The 20,394-nt window shown below is 31.6% G+C and overlaps 1 protein-coding gene across 1 annotated transcript; it reads right to left on the minus strand.

Annotated features, from left to right (window-relative positions):
* Positions 1–14,857: 14,857 nt before the first annotated feature.
* LOC131165566 (zinc finger protein ZAT12-like) lies at positions 14,858–15,758 on the minus strand. The gene has a single exon (XM_058123490.1). The coding sequence runs from the start codon at positions 15,700–15,702 to the stop codon at positions 15,115–15,117; it is 588 nt and encodes a 195-aa protein (XP_057979473.1). The 5' UTR covers positions 15,703–15,758; the 3' UTR covers positions 14,858–15,114.
* Positions 15,759–20,394: the final 4,636 nt, after the last annotated feature.

The raw sequence follows: 20,394 nt of genomic DNA on the forward strand, positions 1-20,394 counted from the left end.
CTGTGAGACCGTCACACAATGACTTCCGAGATATCTCTCCGAGTCAAAGTTAGTCAACATTATCAGATTTAAAGTGTATAGAAGATAGAGAGAGAGAGAGAGGAGAGAGAGAGAGTAGATCTATCCTCTTTCGTGAATTAACCCCTTTTTGCTTTGATTCCTTTTCATATCATCTTGGAGAAGTGGGTACCCCCCTCTTCAAAAATAGATTCACTCCCTCATTCCCACCATGGGAACTTATAGTTTCTTCATAAGAGTGGATCCGTTATGATTACCAGTGTGAATTACGGTGGATCCCCTTCTGAGAGATAGAATAGTTAAAGTAAAGTAATTGATGAATTCAACAAATAAGATCAGCCAAAAAGCTCAATTAAGGGTAGGTCACCATTTTGGCCAAGTCCATTTTGGCCAAATCAATTTTAAAAGCTCCTGAGTAGGTCCGGTTTTTGGAGCTCTAGATTAGGTTTTGAGAAAGGAAAGTGAGTCCCTTAGGAGCAACTTGGACCCTTTGGGGACAATTCACGCTCTTTTAGTTGTGACCTACAAAGGACCCCACCTCTATCAATAAGCACATTCTATTCTAATCTTTACCAAAAGTTAGACCACTTAGACTTCCTGTACAACACCTAAAGCCTTCACAACTTATCTACCTACCGATTACTATATATATATATATATATATATTAATATATATGTATGTATGTATAACTTCCTACACCCACCCAAATAGAAAAAAAACTTATGTCCCATCAAAGATGTTGTTATAGGAAAATGGGACAACCCCCACTCAATTAAAATCCTAAGTATTTAGAAAGAAAGTTCGGTGACAATAGGAGAATTGACATAGATTTGGAGAAACCACACCGGATTGGGATTGTATTGAATTTAGATAAATACAATATAAAATGGTATTTAAAAATTTATTCCAAATTCACTCGAATTCAATTTTTCAAGTTTATTTAAAAAATTCATATCTCCACATTGGGATTTAGCTGAATGTGTTGAATTTTCATTACATAAATATTTATAACTGTAGGGTGAAAGATTGAACCATCTAATTAAAGTATGATTTGATCCAACCTCATGTGTACCTTTTACGAAAAAATTGTCAGGTAGTGGTTATTACCCTAAATCCTTTACATATAATTGAATATTTGAATCTAGACTCATTACTTTTGATACCATAGCTACCATAACATTGTCATATATCATATGATTAATTGAGTTTCACTATGATACCCTAGTGAAGAAAGATTTATTTAAAAGGATAGAGTTACACCTATATCACACACGGTGCACCTTTCCTTTCGGAAGTCTTTCCTAAGAACCTCAATAGTAAGGGTTGACCTTTTGGGAAATTTCTCAAAAAGTGTGGTAATGAAGATTAAAAAAACCCCCCCCAGTACACCCCAAAGGACACGTGTTGGTTTTGTGGGACCAATCATTAGTCGATAAGGCCCAGTCCCCTATTGTCTGAGTCCTAGGTGCCGCCAGAGGAGAGAAGCACCCGCGAGCAGACGCAGTGTCCCTGTAAACCTAGGTTTTTGTGACGTCCTAACCCCACCCACCCCAATGGTCCATTCACGAGTCGAGTACCCAGCTAGAAGTGGATTGAACTCCATGGCTAAGGCTTTGCTTGGCTTGGAATATCTTAGGATGGGTGATTTTTTGGGAAGTTTTCTCAGGAAAGTGTGAGAGTGAAGACAAAACACATTGAAAAGGACATGTGTTGGTTGGTGGGGCCAGTCATATAGTCCGATATAAGGCCATCCCACTGTTGTCTGGCCCACTTGGTTGGAGAAGGAGCTTTTTGCAAGGAAGAAGAGAAGAGACGCGCGGTGCCGCCCTGGCAGACCAGGCAGGGCGTACAAATGATACCGGCCCTGAGTTTGGAAATGGGATTCACAACGAGAACGTGGTTTTCTATAAGTGGGGGAGAATGTGATACCCTGTGAAAGAATGTTTTTAAAGGACTAGCTGTTCACTACCCATATCAATAAGGTGTTACCTTTATTTTCGGGAGCCTTTCAAGAACTCCAGGTTAAGAGTTGCTTGGCTGGACCCTTAGAATCTCTGGGATGAGCCGCGACATTTTGGGAGTTTTCTCAGGAAGTGTGGTGAGTGAGGACAAAACCACTGTGAAAAAAGACACCGTGTTGGTCTGTGGGTCGGTCATAGTTCGATAAGGACGTACCCTACTTCTTATTTTTTTTTATGTTTTACTGGTTCAGGGGAGACAGGGAGAGATGACAAGTACTCCCGCGATAGACCCAAGGTCGGGAGCGTTACCTTAATTAGGTGTTGAACCCAATCTAACAATTATCTTGATTTGGGTGAAGTCTTTGAAGGGCACGCTGTCACATTATCAATATTTTAATCTCATGTCAAGTATGTATTTTAAATTCAAATTTTAGAGGGGTGTAGTAAGAGAATAATATAGGAAATGGACTTTGGCCCGACACCCCTATATTTGGAATATAAACAGGTGCAAATGAAGGCCTGAGAAAATTTTAGAAACAAATGTTTTTTTTTGATTTATCTTTTTTTTTTCTTTATGTTTTCTGTTTGTTTTTATGTCCATGATCCAAACCACGCACACAAAGGTCGTGTTTTTTTTTTCACTTTAAAATTGGGGGCAGCTATCACAATACACCACAGACTAGGGGTGAGGCAAATTAGGAGAAACTCGAAATTATAACCGAATTTCACCGGAACTGCGGTTTTTGCTTCACCCCTACCACAGACATAATAAGCATATTTAAAGCTTATCCATACATGGGCAAGTTAACTTATCGATTCATTATTTATTAGTACCATTTGTACGTGTCTGGTCCACAACTTTTAATTTATTAAATTTAAGAAATAGGTTCGAGAGTTGGGGGTAAATATTAAGCAATATTGGAATTTAATTTTAAATTTAAACGTGCACAAAAAGAAAGGTTTTTAGGAGCAATAAAAAAAATGCAAATGAAAATTACCTCTCCTTTTTAGTGGTAGTAGAAATATAATTTCAACTCTTCTTTTAGCCTTTAACAAAAATATTTTTTTCTTGTATGACAAATATTTTTCTTAATCGCACTGCTCTTCCCTATTTGCTCTCGCCCTCCATGTTTCTCCTGCAGCTCCCCTGTCCATTTCCTTACCCCTGATTTTTTCCTTCAAAAATAGCATTTGATAATTGTACTCCAACCTAATACAACTGAAATACCCATTTCTTCCCATAGTATAAACCAGTTCATGATAGAATCACTCATACATAAATTCACCGTATATACTAGAAACAACCCCTTGGGACAAACGACAGATTACAACCCCCATGACGTGTTGTGGCGGCCCCGAAAGTTGGACTTAACCTAGTTATCAACCTAATAAAGTCCAGTAACCATATGCAATGTACATCTGGCAGCATCTGCCAACGCCAATCGTCAAGTCCGATTGTACTTAACCACACTTCCGGGTCCGTACCCCAGGGAAGTACAACAACACTTCGCAGCCAACCGCTGAACACCACCTACACTTCCACTACAGTGTGGTTGCTCCTGGCCAAATAACTCACTAGCAACGGTATTGTACTCACAATACAACCGGTCCTCAGGGTTCTTAAACCATATTATGCAATTTAAATAATAAAAACTTTAGTATGAATCTCTTTTTCATCACTAAATACAAAACCTGTCATATCACAACCTGACATTTAGTCGTCATATAAAACCTGGCTCTTAGCCGTCATGTAAAACCTTGGCATACAGTCGTCATATCAACCCCATATTTTCCACATATCAGTATGGTTCACAATTTCACGATATATTCTCACAATCATATTCAGGTTCAGTTATGAAATAAACCATATAGATTATTCTCATGACACACGATTTTAGTATTAAAACATAATCAGAAAAACAACCAAGAAAATGCCTCATAATATATCTAGTTTGTATGGTGAAAGCCAGGGTATGATCACCTCCACGTTCTAGTTATATAAAACATGCTTATATACATATATACATATAGGTTTTTACATAAAAATATGAAGATGATCATCCCTCACCGCTTGACTCTGTCCGCAAAACACGGATACGACTATAAACCAGCTTTCCTGCCACCGTATGATATTACCTAATATTTTATACAGTTCCATTTTTGAACACTAGATTTCGACACACCACCAACTGAAATAATGAATATACATACAATACGTATTTAACTGGTTTATTTTCAATAAAACTTGACATTAACTTAATTCCTTACTTGTTTCTTTCTGAAAATAAGCCGATTCATTCTGAAAACGAAAACCCTAACTTTCCGACTACACGCCAAAAGTGGTACTTGGCAAGCCAAGGAGGAGAGAAAAATGATTGTAGTACCGATGATGGAACTCCGAGTGATCTTATAGAGAGATAGCCACGTTAGAGAGTGACAGTAGAGAGGAGAGTGCTTAAAAACCTAATTTACGGAGAGAGGAAATGTTTGACTTATGAAAAATATACCTTGCTTACTAAGCTTAATAATCTACCTAGGAGGAACTTGTCGATGGTTTTCTTAGGGTTTCTGAAATCATCGACGATTTGGGGTCTTGTCAAACCGATTTTCTCTTTTTCCTTTCTTTTCCTTTATTTCTCTCTTCTTTTATTTATTTTCTTTTCTTTTTGGGTTCGGGTTCGGGTCCCTATAATTGGCATTTAAACCTTTATTGCGGTGATAAAGCTTTTAACGTCTATAAATAGGATAAAAGGTACTCTTTAGGACTCTCTAATTACTTCCATCCTGACTTTGTCTTGTGTATCAAATAAAGTTGCTCGAGGCCACCGAGGATCTCTAAAATTCCTTTGTTCCCTTGGGTTTGCAGGTTATCAATAACTACTTGTGGAAGCAATAATGAGGAGACAAAAATTTGTGCCAATATTAACAAAAAAAATAAAGTAAAATAAGTAAACCAAAGGAAATGGGTGTTTATTCGTTTTTCCATCTTAATTGAGATATGCAAATGATTAAGTGAATAATATTTTCAATAAGTTGGTGAATAATGATTATCGTGTTAGAATACGAATCAAAGTAATATAATGAACGATTGAAATGGCAATTTTATTAATGACATAGGTTATTTATTTAATGTTGAGACAAGTATTGACACACTGGCTAATATTATTTTTTCCTCTTAGCAACATTATTAAAGAAACGCATTTAATTGTGATTTATATAAATATAGAGGGTCGAAAATGTAATTTTCTAAAAGAAAAAAGGATTTTAGGGTATTAATAACTTTTAGTATTTTACCCAAAAATTAATATTAAAGCATTGTTAGACTGTATCATGGAAAAGGGAGATCTATCTTAAATTCAATTCACCGATTCATGAATTTTTTTGAATCTTGAATTATCAAATATATTTCAAAACTAATTCTTTCTCATTTTTTCTACTACATTTCATATGAATTAATCAATCCCCATATATTAATTGACAAGCTTATAAATGAATAAATAGACGTATTACCATTGTCATTATGTAACAATCACATAATTCTAAACATAAAAATTCTCTATATAGTTTCTAAATGTAACTTTCAGACGAAGGTATTTCTTTTAATAAATCTTTCGCCTTTTCTATTCATGAAAACTTGAATTTTCTAATTGAAACAAAATTTTTGTATTTTAACTTAAATGGATTCATATTTTTACTTGAATATCTTCATTACTATTTTTTATATCTTTGTAGATTTCATAATACTCAAACTATTTGAAACTCATTTTCCCATAGGCATAGAGATAAATTTTTTCCCTTAAATTGATTGAAAGAAAAGTTGTCATGTCATAAGTAAACAAGTGTTTTTAGCAAACATAAGCCACAATAATAATGAATTAGCAATTCAGGTGAAGATACACTTAACTTGGAAGCAAGGTTTCTGAAAATTAATGCCACATAGAGGGAATCAAAAAACATTTCCTTTGGACTAAAAAAAAAAACAATTAAACACTGAATAAGGCACCATATATCCAGGAAGCAAAAGTTTCCTATTAAATTTACTTGCTTTTTTAAGAAATAAATAAATAAATGTGTGACTCAAGAAGCAATACTATGCACTTTTAGGGTTTAATGGCTTATAAACTCATTGGGATAATTAATCATTGTTTGGGATTAGGATAAAACAAATGTGTTCAATTTTTGTTTCAATATTTAGCCATTGATTTTTATTTCTAATTTTTATTATTTTTTGAATTTTTAACTATACTATGGAGGGCCCTAAGTTATTAGTCTTATTTATTGCTCAAGTTCAGTTTTGCTTTCTTGTATTTTTATATTTAGCTAACTATGGCATCCTATTAAAAGCGAAGTGCAAATAAGTTGGTTTAGGTTAGTCTTTTTGTGACATTAAAATAAGCTTTTAAAAAATAATTGATAAGAGGGAGTTGATAATTGATAATATGAAGTTTACTATTATAGCTATTTGGTCTTAAAATAAGGTACATATTTTAGAGAGAAATTTGATTTTGAGTGTTGGGTATAAAAAACAAATGGCTAAAATATTTAAAATGGCAAAAAAAAAAAAAAAGTAATTCGACAATGTTGATGCTTGAAAATAGATTGCCACTCTAGAAGTTAGTTAAGTTGAGGGTTGGTGAGAAATCCATCTCACTTTTGATATGTGAAATTGGGATGAGTTCTTGAGAAGTCCCAATGACTTCCGAGATATCTCTCCGATGTCAAAGTTAGTCAATCATTCTCAGATTAAAGTGTAAGAGAGAGAGAGAGAGAGAGAGAGAGAGAGAGAGTAGATCTATCCCTCTTTCGTGAACTTAACCCCTTTTTGCCTTTTGATTCCTTTTTTCATAATCATCTTGGAGAAGTGGGTACCCCCTCTTCAAACATAGCTCACTCCCTCCTTCCACCATGGGAACTATAGTTTCTTCATAAGAGTGGATGGTTATGAATTACCAGTGTGAATACGTGGATCCCCTTCTGAGAGATAGATAGTTAAAGTAATTGATGAATTCAACAAATAAGATCAGCCAAAAAGCTCAATAAGGGTAGGTCAATTTTGGCCAAGTCAATTTTGGCCAAATCAATTTTAAAAGCTCCTTGAGTAGGTCGGTTTTTGGAGCTCTAGATTAGGTTTTGAGAAGGAAGTTAGTCCCTTAGGAGCAACTTGACCCTTTGGGGCAATTCAGTCTTTTAGTTGTGACCCTACAAAGGATATATCAATAACACATTTCTATTATAATCTCTTACCAAAAGTTAGCTTTTAGATTATAAAAGCTTCAAATATATATATATATACATATATATATATATATATATATATATATATATGTATGTATGTATAAATTCTAAAAACTAGAAAAAAAAAATTATCAAAGATGTTGTTATAGGAAAATGGGACAAACTCAATTAAAATCCTAAGTATAGAAAGAAAGTTGGTGACAATAAGAGAATTGACATAGATTTGGAGAAACCTTGGATTTGGATTTGTATTGAATTTAGATAAAATACAATATAAAATGGTATTTAAATTTATTCAAATTCACTCGAATTCAATTTTAAAGTTTAAAATTCATACTCTCAAATATAGCATGAATGTGTTTGAAATTTTCATTACATAAATATTTATAAATGTTATGTGAAAGATTTCAACCATATAATTAAGTATGATTTTGATCTCAACCTCATGTGTACCTTTTATCGAAAAAATTGTCAGGCTAGTGGATTACTATAAATAATACCTTTACCTAAATTGAATATTTGAATCGATGCCATTACTTTTGATACCATAGCTACCCTAACATTGTCATATATATATGATTAATTAGGTTTCACTATGATACCCTGTGAAAGAAAGATTTAAAAGGATTAGATGTTACTACCTATATCAACAAGGTGCACCTTTCTTTTCGGAAGTCTTTCCATAAGAACTCAATAGTTAATGGGTGACCTTTTGGGAAATTTTCTCAAAAAGTGTGTAAATGAAGATAAAACAAACTCAAAATGACACGTGTTGGTTTGTGGGACCAATCATTAGTCCGATAAGGCCCGTCCCCTATTGTCTGGTCCAGGTGGAGGAGGAGAGACGCAGTGCTCCCTAGTAAACCTAGGTTGTGACGTTACAAAATGGTATCAGAGTCGATTACCCAGCTAGAAGTGTGATGAACTCCATGGCTAAGGCTGCTTGGCTTGGAATAATCTTAGGATGGGTGATTTTTTGGGAAGTTTTCTCAGAAAGTGTGAGAGTGAAGACAAAACACATTGAAAAGGACATGTGTTGGTTTGTGGGGCCAGTCATTAGTCCGATAAGGTCCATCCCCCTGTTGTCTGGCCCAGGTGGAGAAGGAGAGACGCGGTGCTCCCTGGCAGACCCAGGTCAGGGCGTTACAAATGATATCAGAGCCCTGAGTTTGGAAATGTGGATTCACAACGAGAACGTTGTGTTCTATAAGTGGGGGAGAATGTGATACCCTGTGAAAGAAATGTTTAAAAGGATTAGATGTTACTACCCATATCAATAAGGTGTACCTTTATTTTCGGGAGCCTTCTCATAAGAACTCCATGGTTAAGCGTGCTTGGCTTGGAGTAATCTTGGGATGAGTGACTTTTTGGGAAGTTTTCTCAGGAAGTGTGTGAGTGAGGACAAAACACACTGAAAAAGACACGTGTTGGTCTGTGGGGTCGGTCATTAGTTCGATAAGGCACGCCCCCTATTGTCTGGTTCAGGTGGAGAAGGAGAGATGCAGTACTCCCGGACAGACCCAGGTCGGGGCGTTACATTCATACTTAGGTGTGAACCAATCTAACAATTATATTTGGGTAAGTCTTTGAAGGGCTATCTCAATTATCAATATTTTAAATCTCTATGTTCAAGTATTTAAATTCAAATTTTAAGAGGGGTGAGAAGAGACATAATATAGGAAATGGACCTTTGGACCCAAACTATATTTGGCCTATATAAGGTCAAATGAAGGCCTGAGAAATATTTTATGAAACAAAATTATTATGTCCATGATCCAAAATAAAAAGTATCTTATTTAAATTGGGGTCAGACTATCACACCATACACCACAGACTAGGGGTGAGCATAATTCGGAGAAACTCGAATTAACCGAATTTCACCGAACTGGCCGTTTGCTCACCCCTACCACAGACATAACTAAGCATATTTAAAGCTTATCCATACATGGCAAGTTAACTTTATCGATTCATTTATTTATTAGTACCATTGTACGTGTCTGGTCCACAACTTTTAATTTATTAATTTAAGAAATATGTTCGAGAGTTGTGGGTAAATATTTAAGCAATATTGAATTTAATTTAAATTTAAACTTGCACAAAAAGAAAGGTTTTTTAGGAGCAATAAAAAAATAAAAATGAAAAATTACCTCTCCTTTTTTTAGTGAGTAGTAGAAATACTAATTTCAATCTCTTCATTTTATCCTTTAACCAAATATTTTTTTCTGTATGACAAATATTTTTATTAATAGCAATGATAATTAAATATTTGATAGACCTCAATGTTTATTAAATTGCTAGTATTTTAACTGTAAAATTGTAATTAAAAATGATTTTTTAAATTAGCATAGGAATTGAATTGAAGTTATGGATAAAACTTAGGTTCAAATTTTAACTGTTTTATTTTACCTTCTTTAAAAAATTTTATATTTAAAATATATACATTGAAATTTATAAAATACTTTCTACATTGTTCATACTTTGATATAGAATATATTATTATTATTATTATTATTATTCATATATTTGTTTAGACCAGCGAACATAGCAGCTAAAACTTGCCTTATAAAAAAAAAATTTCAATGCCTTATTTGGGCCAGGCCCAGCACCAGGAGGACTGGGGTTGACTTCACTGCGTCCAGCCCAAGGTTTTTTCTTACTTATGGGCCATGGGCAACAAACCAAGAAGCACCTTAATACTAAAGCCCATTTATGGATTGACACTGTATATATATGAGGCAAAATGAAAAATGCCTACCAATTAGCCTTGAAGCAACTCAATTATTATTTTTTATTTTCACTTTTGATACATGAGATCTTTCTACATTCATGAAAATATATGTAAGACTAATAATATTTCATTCTCATAATACTAATAATATTTCATTCTCATGTCTATATATAATTTTTTAAAGAATTCTATAACGCAAACTAAATAAAAATATTTTCATGATGTAAGTATTTTATTCTTAAAAACAAAGTTCTTAGCATGTATCGTATTAAATTTTGTAAATTCAACGATCAAATTTTATTTTATTTATTTTTTAATTTTAATTGAAGCAGGAAGTGAAGTGGGTTATCGAAGTTAATAATTTTCAAAAAAATAAATTAATTAAAAAAACGCACTTTGTGTTAAGAGTCAAATGATAAAATCATTTTTTTTTTTTTTTGTTTTCTTCGAAGGAGATCATGAATATTTATGGAGAGAGAGAGAGAGAGAATGGTCTATAGAAGTAAAAGGGTTTGTTCTAGAATGATTGAAAGTGGAAAAATTTTCCAAGTTCAATTTCTAATTATAGACCAAGATGTTAATTGAACAAGAATCCAATTTAGTAAATCATATAGGGAGGGGGGGGGGGGAGGGGTATGCTATATATCCAAATAGAACATTCTAATTCAATGATGTCATGACGATAACTAGCAATTGACTCATCAACTTACCAAAAAGGTGAGCTATAGATTGTGGTAAGATTTTACTTGTATTATATATATATATATATTAAGGCAATCAAGGGTTTGGACTTTGAAAAATCTGTCAGCCCAACCTTAGGCTTAGCCCAAGTTTATTTAGCCTTTTTAGGCTGTTGAAATTAACTTGGCTATTCGTAATTCTTAATTCTTGCGTGAGGACTACCCTTCATATTGGACAGGAACAACAACCAAACCAAAAAAAACAAAATGGCAAAGGCAGAACACAAATGGCTGAAATTGCAAAGTGTGTACCAATGTCTTATTGGGATTATAAAAAATAAAAATGCTGCTTTTTATGTATTAATTGAAAATTAGGGAGTCATTTGATTCGCATAATTAAAAAATATTCTTACTAAATGATACTTTTAAGATTTTTATTCTTGAAAATAGAGGGTCTACCTTATGAAATATATTTTTTTGAAAATGTACTCAAGATTTGCATGTCAATGTTTGGTTTCACATGCGAATGTTGATAAGTATTTAAATAAAATGACCATTATACCCTTGACGGGTGTGTAATAAATATATAAAAAAATTCTTACATTCTCAAAAGCATTAGATTCCTATGCTCAAATAAACATGAAAATGAGATGTCATCAAAATTACATTCTTACGAACATTCTCATATGCCTAAAAAATAAACGCCCCCTAACTTTTATTTTAAAAGTGTCAAAGGAAGGTAATAGTCATTTGAATAATGTGGAAATTTAAATTAGAGGTAAAATCTCCATTTTTTTTTTATTACATAAGAACTTCAACCACCAACGAGCCCTTCGGATCCCCTAGTGCGGCACCAAACCTACGGATCAGCGTCCTCTGCTCCAAGTCTCCCTGATCAGGGTAAAGTTCGAATGCGGACATGGCTTCTGTGCATTAGTTAGACGTTCGGCCAACCTGACTCCCGGGACACATCTACATTACCATTCATGGTTCCTGTTGGTTCACAGAGAACTTTCACCATCGACAGTCCCCACTGGCTCACAGAATAAACTCTCACCATCCACAAGTACCGCTGGTTCCGTGAGTGTAAAATCTTCATTTAATATATAAAAATAAATGTAAAATATTAATATTCTATGTTTAGATAGGTCTTACATCTCAATTTCTTTTGGATTTAGACATAATGTAATGTAAAACTATATTAAAATTTATCTAAATATACTTAAATTCAAATCTGATGTTCAAAATGATGTCTCCAAAGCAACAATAGTAGAATTGTCAACAGCATCTCCCTATATTTATACAACCTTTACAAGACCTCCCGTGGTAAAATTTTGAGAATTTTATGTGGCAAATCTCAAATTTAAATTTGAAGACTGATGAGAGGAAAGGTATGATACGAGAGGATAGTTACCAAACTCACATCGTGCTGCCAAACTCAATATGAGCCTTTGGACCCTAAATACATACGCAGAGAAGAGATTATGTATTTTTTTTTGTATACATATTATTTGACCAGTAAGATACTGTAACATAGAATATATATATATATATATATATATATATATATATATATATAAAGTAATACATATTTTTTGTAATTAGAACAATAACAATAAATCAAGCCTTAAGTCCCACTAGGTGAGGTCAATTATATGAATATTTTTCCGTCAATTTATGTGATCATGTACCATTTCTTTTGATTTATCCGGCACATAAATTAATATGTGACAACTAATTCACAGCTAAAATTTTTAGTATTTATATTTCAATATTCTAAAATATTACAATAAGTTTTGAATTAAAATAAAAAAAATTATTAAATCATATTTCATCTAACAACGTATAGAAATTCATATTGTAGTAGACCATTGCAGTGGATATATAGGAGTTCCAAAACATAACTAAATCACTCCTTCGGGTATTTGAACATAATAATTTATTATATAAAATATATATTTTTTTGTTGTTTTTCGATATTAAAACTTAAAATCTCAAATACAAATGTTCTAAACTCTCCTCGTATAGACATTCTCCCCTAGAATTCAACACTTATTTTATAACATTATCAATCATCATGTTTGAACTTGAAATCTTAAAAATAAAAGCTGTAATTTCTAGTCTTACTATCATTAGTCTATTGAGTTACACACTTGTTTTATAACATTATCAAACACCACGCTTAACTTTCAAAGCTTACAACTAAGAAACTTAAAAAATTAAATTCTATTTATTAAGTTTAGCATTTTTAAAATTAAGTACTTATATTAATAATTGACAATATTGCATTTTCAGATAGTTTATAAAAATAGCTTATATAACTTATGATTCAAATAATTAAATTTTTTTATATAATAATTTAAAGTCTTAAAATGTATTTTTAGGTAGTTTATAAAAATAAATTATATAAATTTTGATTCAAATAATTAAATTTTTTTCTATATAATAATTCTAACAAAAAAACTAACTTATTTAAGTAAAAAAAAAAAAATCACTTTTATAATATTTTAAATGCCCTTCCATGCATCTTGTAAATGATTTCAATTTACAACACATAACATATATTTTATACACTTAGTAAGATGCGAGTTTACCTTATAATTCCATGAATTAAAGATTACGCAGTTTAAGGCTTAAAATAATGTGAATAAAGTACTTTACGTAACTTAAGACTTATGTACTAATTTTTATGACTTATACATATTTTTCTTTACCGAGCTTATTAATTTAATATATATATATATATATATATATATATATATTGAATAAAGTTTATTGTGTAATACAAGGCGCATATCATATGAAGACTAAAGAGTAATAGAAGTCACATGCATAGCCTTAAGAAGCCTACTTTACCACCTTTATTTTAAATGATTAATTTTGACAATTTGATGCAAGATTATATCATGAAAATGAAATTAAATAGCGACAAAAAAGGATACTAGAAATGAGGTTGAGACTACACGTTATATATACTTTACTTTTACAACTAGACATCGAAGCTAAATTTTAAAATTAGACTATACAATTTTAAAATAAATATTTTAAAATTTTCTTGGTCTTGGAAATTATTGTTATCTTAAAAAATAGAAATTCAACACATCAATCCCCAAGTATTTTTTTTGTTTTTGTCGATTCATAATTTAAAGCTCGTTTACTTGTGAAAGATAGTTTTTATTTTCTAATTTAAGCCTTCCAAAAAATTATAAAAATGCTAGTTTATTTTTTTCAGTTTTTCAAACTTCATATTAAATAGATAAAAAATAAACTATTCCTTTTGCTAGAAAAAAAAAATTTTCATTTTAAATTACTAGAATTTTAAAAAATCAAATATTATTTTTTATATTTCAAAAATTATATATAAAAATATAGAAAAAAAAAATGTTCTCCAACCTTCTTATATAAAACTTAGAAAATTAAAACCAAATGTATTTCTTTGTAATTATTTGAAAAAAATGGAAATGTAACATAAAAACATTCTCCACAAGTAAATGGTGCCCAAATTTTTAATTATTTTCCAATTTTTTTTATACAAATACTACAAAATTGAAAATAAGATGGATTATTTTTGGTACGAGCCAATATATATATATATATACACACATACATGTACATATAATATGTAAGTATTTTTCGTTATAGTAATTAGAGATCGGGCAAGCATGATGGTTGTGCAATATATTTTTATATAATAAATTAATTAAAATTTTTATTTTATTTATGCTTACCTTAACAGGTTAAATCAAATTTATTTTATATATTTGTTATGCACTTTCACAATACAGATAATCATAATTTGTTAGACAAATTTTGATTGAAATTTCAAGTTTATATGAATAATTTAAAATGTTGAAAATTTAAATGGATCAATATACTAAAAAGGAATTGTGGTTATGTATCAATTAATTGTTATTAGTCATTTCATATTTATGTCCAGCTTTGTTCTAACTTCTATGCAATAGTAAGTTTTTCTTATATTATCTTCATCATTGTTTTATCTAATATTTTTTTTAAAAAAAATAAAATAGAGACCGTAGTGAAAAAGAATATCTTATTATATATGTGTAATAATAATAATGGTGAAGATCCTACGAGAAGAATGATAAGAGTGAAAACCCATGTTAATTTGCATCATCATTACGTAATAAATTAAAATCACGTGCTCCTTCGGATCACCCCCATGATTTGTAACTAACACGTATTTCTACCTACAACCATGCAATTGACATCAATCTAATTATTAACCCAAATATATTTATATATGACGCCAACTATCATTTATCACCAACAAATTCTTATCACTCTATGAACAAATAAACAAATGATGGTGGCCAACCACATGATCCGGCCGTAAAGCAGATCATTTTTTTTTTTTCTTTTTTAAACACATCATGGGTTCGACGCTCAGCCTACACCCTCATACGTGATACAACCTAAGAAGTAAGAACCAAAATTCAAAAAAAAATTAAAAATTCAATAAAAAAAACTAAACTAAGTTTGGAGAATGGAGACTGTACTCGATCGATCATGCTTATCACAAGAAGCAATGAACCGCCCCATCACCCCAAAGTCCACATCATTCTCCAAAGGCGTCAGGTTCAAATCCCAGCACAGCACCCTCCTGCTGTTCGATCTCTTCACCACCGGCACTCGCGGCGGCGGAGATGCCTCCTCAAACCCTTTAACGGGCAGCGGTGGATGCCGGTTGGTTTCGCCGCTCAAGGCGGCTCTGTGGCGCCTCATGTGGCCCCCCAGCGCCTGCCCGATCGAGAACTCCACCCCGCATATGGAGCACTCGTGCGTCTTGGGCTTCGAGGGGACGGGCATGCCCAAGTCGCCAGCCGGGTTCTGCAGGCCCATGAGTCTGGGTTTCTTGTGGCTGGCCCGGTGGCCTCCCAGCGCCTGGAACGATGGGAACTGCCGATTGCAGGTCTTGCACTCGAAGACTCGGATGGGCGAGTCGCGGCAGGGGGACACGAATGAGTCGCCACCGCGGGAGAGCAGCATGAGGCAAGTGGCCATGGTGGCGATGCTGTCGAACTCGGCGGCGTCGCCGCCATCTTCTCTGCTTCTCTTCATGGGCTGGTCTGGTATGGTGTGAAAAAAGTTAGCGTTGTTTGAAGGAAAGGGCTATAAGGGTTGGCGCTAGCGTTTAATATTTATAGGTTTATGAGGTGGAAACTTGGAATGGTGTTAGATGGAGTGAGACTTCGGATGGGTTTGAGTTTGACATTTTTGGATTGACTGGAATGCCCTTTATTACTTAGCGGACACGGAAATGGAGGAGTTTGTTTCGGTAATTGGTATTACGGGAGTGTAGGTGGGAGTAAAGCCGTCAGTGGGAACACGTAAGCGTGACCGCGCGGCTGAGCCAATGGGCAGACGCGAGTCGCGAGTCGTTACTGGCCAGCCCGACTGCGTTTTCCTCGAAGCTTCCGGCTTCTCGAAGCTTCTCCGCCTTCTCTGTTTTTTTTTTTTTTTTTTAAAAAAAATTATGCAAAATCATATTCATATTTTATATGAATCAGCAATACCAAAAAAAAGAAGTAAAATGCTAGGAGAGCTATCACGGTTGTACTTGATTTTCCCAAATACATTAAATGTAATTTTAGGTCATAGAAAGACTGTTAAGGAATTGTACTTCAAATTAAAGTGATATATTAATATGTATATATAGTTGATAAATGTATTATTTTTTATATTATTAATTAAATAAATTTAAAACAATTCTTAATTATTATTTTAACTATTTTCCAAAAAAAAAAAACTCTTAATACTCGACTCACACTTTCATAAAATAATTAATATACAAAAATAAGGATAAATATATAATTATATTCTGTAAATTTATCTTACTCTTTAAATAAATAATCTTCTTTATTTTTAGGTAAGGTAGTTTCTAAGATATCATATATTTAATATTTCTTTTCTCTTTTGAGAATATAAAATTGATAAATTACTTTTGAATTTGAATTTCTAAAATATTTTCACATATATACATGGAGTGTGTGTGAAAAACTCTTAGTACACACACATATTTGTGTATATATGTGTGTGTGTCTATATATATATATATATATAAATAAATTTAAAATAAGTTTATCAATCACCTTGTTTTTCATTAATCACAGTGCTTTTTTTTTTTTTAAAATCATTCAATTCTAAATTTAATTTCAAATAATAGAATAATTTCGAATTTGAATTTCTAAGACATTTTCAAAATTCTTCATCCCCTCTTAGAAATTAATATTAGTTTTGAATCCCTAATATATCTCCATAATATCTTTAACTTTTACAAATAATAGGGTATTTGAGGCTCCTTAAAATACTGCTATTGTACAAAATAAATATCTAAGCTATCCAAGTCTTGTTTTTGGAGGATTTTTAGGCCTTAATTTGGGAGACTTGTCAAAATGATTGGTATGACTTCAAATAATTATTTACTTTAATAATTTGAAAAAAAAAAATTATTTACATGGACTATGAGTATAGTAAGTCAATATATAAGTCATTTAAATTTTCAAATAAACTTTAATAAAGTGAAAAACTTAATTACTCGATCACATTATTCAAAAGTTAATCAACATGCATATTGAATAATGTTACAATTGCACGTGGTAAATAGTACATACGATTAAATACTTGATTTTATCAACTTGAAAAAAAGAAAAGTAATGAAAACATATAAATTAATCAATTAATTTCAATTAAGCATGTTGCATACATGTGCATCCACATGCGTGTGACGGTACAAAATTACTATATATGTTGAATTCTTATTTTCTACAAATTATCTTTTGTTTGAAATTTGAAGTTTAATTTGAATTGTGATTTGCTTTTGATTGATTACGAACATTTTAAAATTAAACTTAGTATTAATTTTTTACAAAATTATACAAATTTATATCCAAATTAGGTTGAAGTTTCGGATCACTAAAAATATAAAAATGGTTTCGCATTAATTGAGATTTTTATTTAAATGTTCCTTGAATCTACTACTTGGAAACATAAATTTTTAATCTTAGATTTGTATTTAAATAATTTTAATAAATTTAAATATAATTTTATATAATATTTTATTTAAATTCAAAATCTCTCCAAACATATAAAAAAAGTTTTAGGATGTTTTTAAGCATACCGAAAGAACTCTTGTCATTGTTGTTATTACAATAGATTAAAAAAAATTATATACATATATATATGTATATATATATATATATATATATGGATGTATATGTACGTGTATATGGGACGCGTTTGGGGACTGGTTGGACAGGTGAGAAAGGGATAACTTTATTTTGCATATTTTCACACTAGTGGATGGGCCGAGTAAGGAGTGGGGATTAATACAAAGTCATGGGGAAGGCGTGTGAAGAGAGAGAGAGAGAGAGAGAGAGAGAGAGAGAGAGAGAGAGAGAGAGAGCGTGTAACGTGCACGGGAAATTGAGTGACGTGTCAACCAGTCAGCTGACTCTGTGTCTGTGTACCATTCATCCATAAATGCTTATGTCGACTCACCAAGTCACCATGAATGTCCACATCATCAGTATTACGCTCGCCCTTCAATTTAATTTCTACCTTAATATACTTCTAGATATTTGATTTATTATGAAGATATAATTTATACAAATTTATATTTAAGTTGTAAAATTCTAAATTCTAAATACCAGATAAATTTTTTTAAAACTCTTTTAAATAATCTAAATTTGAAATGTTGAAAATAAAAATGTTAAAGTTTAATTATTTAAAAATATTTTTACAATTAAAACCTCGATTGGGCTTCTTTTATTCTCATTAATTTTTGAGTAATCTAATTGTAGTGGCTGAATAGAAATAAATAAATAAATAATATATGTGTGTGGGGTGGTTTAGGATCCGTTAAGTTTTTAAAAATATTTGTCCCTTTTAAAATTTTAATTTTTTAAAAAATCATAAAAATTTTAATTTATTTTAAAATTTTAAAATTTCATATTAAGACGATAAAAATTGAAGAATTTGTTTCTATATAAATTTGAAAAATTAAAAAATATGACATTTTTATAACTATTTAAAAATTTAAAAATAGAAAAGAAAACTATTTGCATATATTCGAGAGCCAGTATTGCAAAGTAGTTGAATTAATTAGTTAACTAATAAGTATCAAAGTAATGTGACTAAATTAAATATTTGCTTGGATGACAAAGTGCAATATTACAATATAATTAAGGGGATCAAACAAAAAATTAAGCATTTTTTTATTTTTTGAAATTACAGTATCTCAATTTACTATTATTTATATAAACAAAAAAAATAGATTGAGCGATTAAAATTTAAGCATATATTTTTTATGATAATATTCTCTAACACTGTGTTTGAATATATGAATTTTAAATCTTGAATTTAGATTTGAGTAGATTTGGACAAATTTTAGTACAATTTTATATTATGATTTATCAAAATTCAATATAAATCTGAATTCAAACTTTCTCCAATCATAAGAAAACCGTAAATAAATATCAAATAATGGAATCAATATTCCATATTTACAAAAGCTCAAGTCATCTTAAAGAATAATATATATATTATTTGTGGTGGGAGACATGTTTCCTTTTTCTCTTTCTTCCCATCTAGTATTTCAATTCTTACTCAATTAATTAATTTTGTTAGTGTGGAAATTCAAAACATAAATTTAAATTTTTATAAATTTAAATAAATTATAATATAAAATGATATTGGGTTTCTTTGAAAGTCATGTCCTATAACTCATACTTTCAAGTACCATCTCACTTAATTTTAATATGTCTGAAAAGGATTTAAGTAGTCTATATATAACATTAAGAATGACAAAATTTTCAAACAAACATTAAAAAATAATATGACTTCTCTAAGTACATTAATTTATATATATATATATATATATATATAGGCACACATATAATTATGTTCATTATCTTTTTATTACATAATTGATCGTGTCTATACACATAAAGTCCTTATGCATATAAAAGTTAATTGATGCGTTAGAGCACTAAGTGTGACGACTCGAAAAATAATGGTATTTAAATAATAAAGAGTGAGAGAAATAAAGATAGTAATAGAAGGAGGCAGTCGACTTCGTTGACGAACGCGAATTGCATTTTAGGAGAAATAATTGAGGCATTTATCAGGTCCTCGTCGACGAACACAGGGAATTCGTCGACGAACACAGGAGTTTGTCGATGAGGGTACAAGAGGGCCTCGTCGACGAAGACAAATTTCATCGACGAGAAGATATCGAGAGAGAATTTTGGGAAGACTGAAATTTGTCGACGAAGGTACAGGTTCTGTAAGAACCCAAACCGTGATATATGTATTTATTATGTAAAAGATGGGTAAAAATGGAATTTCATAGATTTCATCGACGATGCCAAAATTCGTCGACAAAGGTTGAAGGCTTCTCGTCGACGAAATTCATAAGCTCGTCAACGAGTGAATGTCGAGGGTTGCTCGGTTCGTAAATCCAACGATACTGCGAGGATCAGGAAAGGATTCTCTACGTTTCTAGCGGATTGGAATCTCGGTTCGGAGGATTTCGGGTTTCGGGTTAAAATCGAGGTAAGCCTCGGTTTTCATTTCTGATTCAGTATATTTGTAGTAGTACGGATTGTAAGCATGTACTGTACTGTGGTTTGTAGGTTTTGGATTCTCAATTCGTAGTTTTGGGGACCGTAGAGTGCGTAGTTGAAATTCGGGTTAAGGTAAGGGAATTCTGTTTATATCAGTTTATTTTCGAAATCATGATGGGTAAACTTA

This window comes from Malania oleifera, chromosome 10 (assembly GCF_029873635.1).
Source record: "Malania oleifera isolate guangnan ecotype guangnan chromosome 10, ASM2987363v1, whole genome shotgun sequence".
NCBI classification, from domain to species: Eukaryota; Viridiplantae; Streptophyta; class Magnoliopsida; order Santalales; family Ximeniaceae; genus Malania; species Malania oleifera.

What these genes read in the sequence shown, in the direction of transcription:
- LOC131165566 (XM_058123490.1), bottom strand. Translation starts at nt 15,702, where the DNA reads ATGAAGAGAAGCAGAGAAGATGGCGGCGACGCCGCCGAGTTCGACAGC.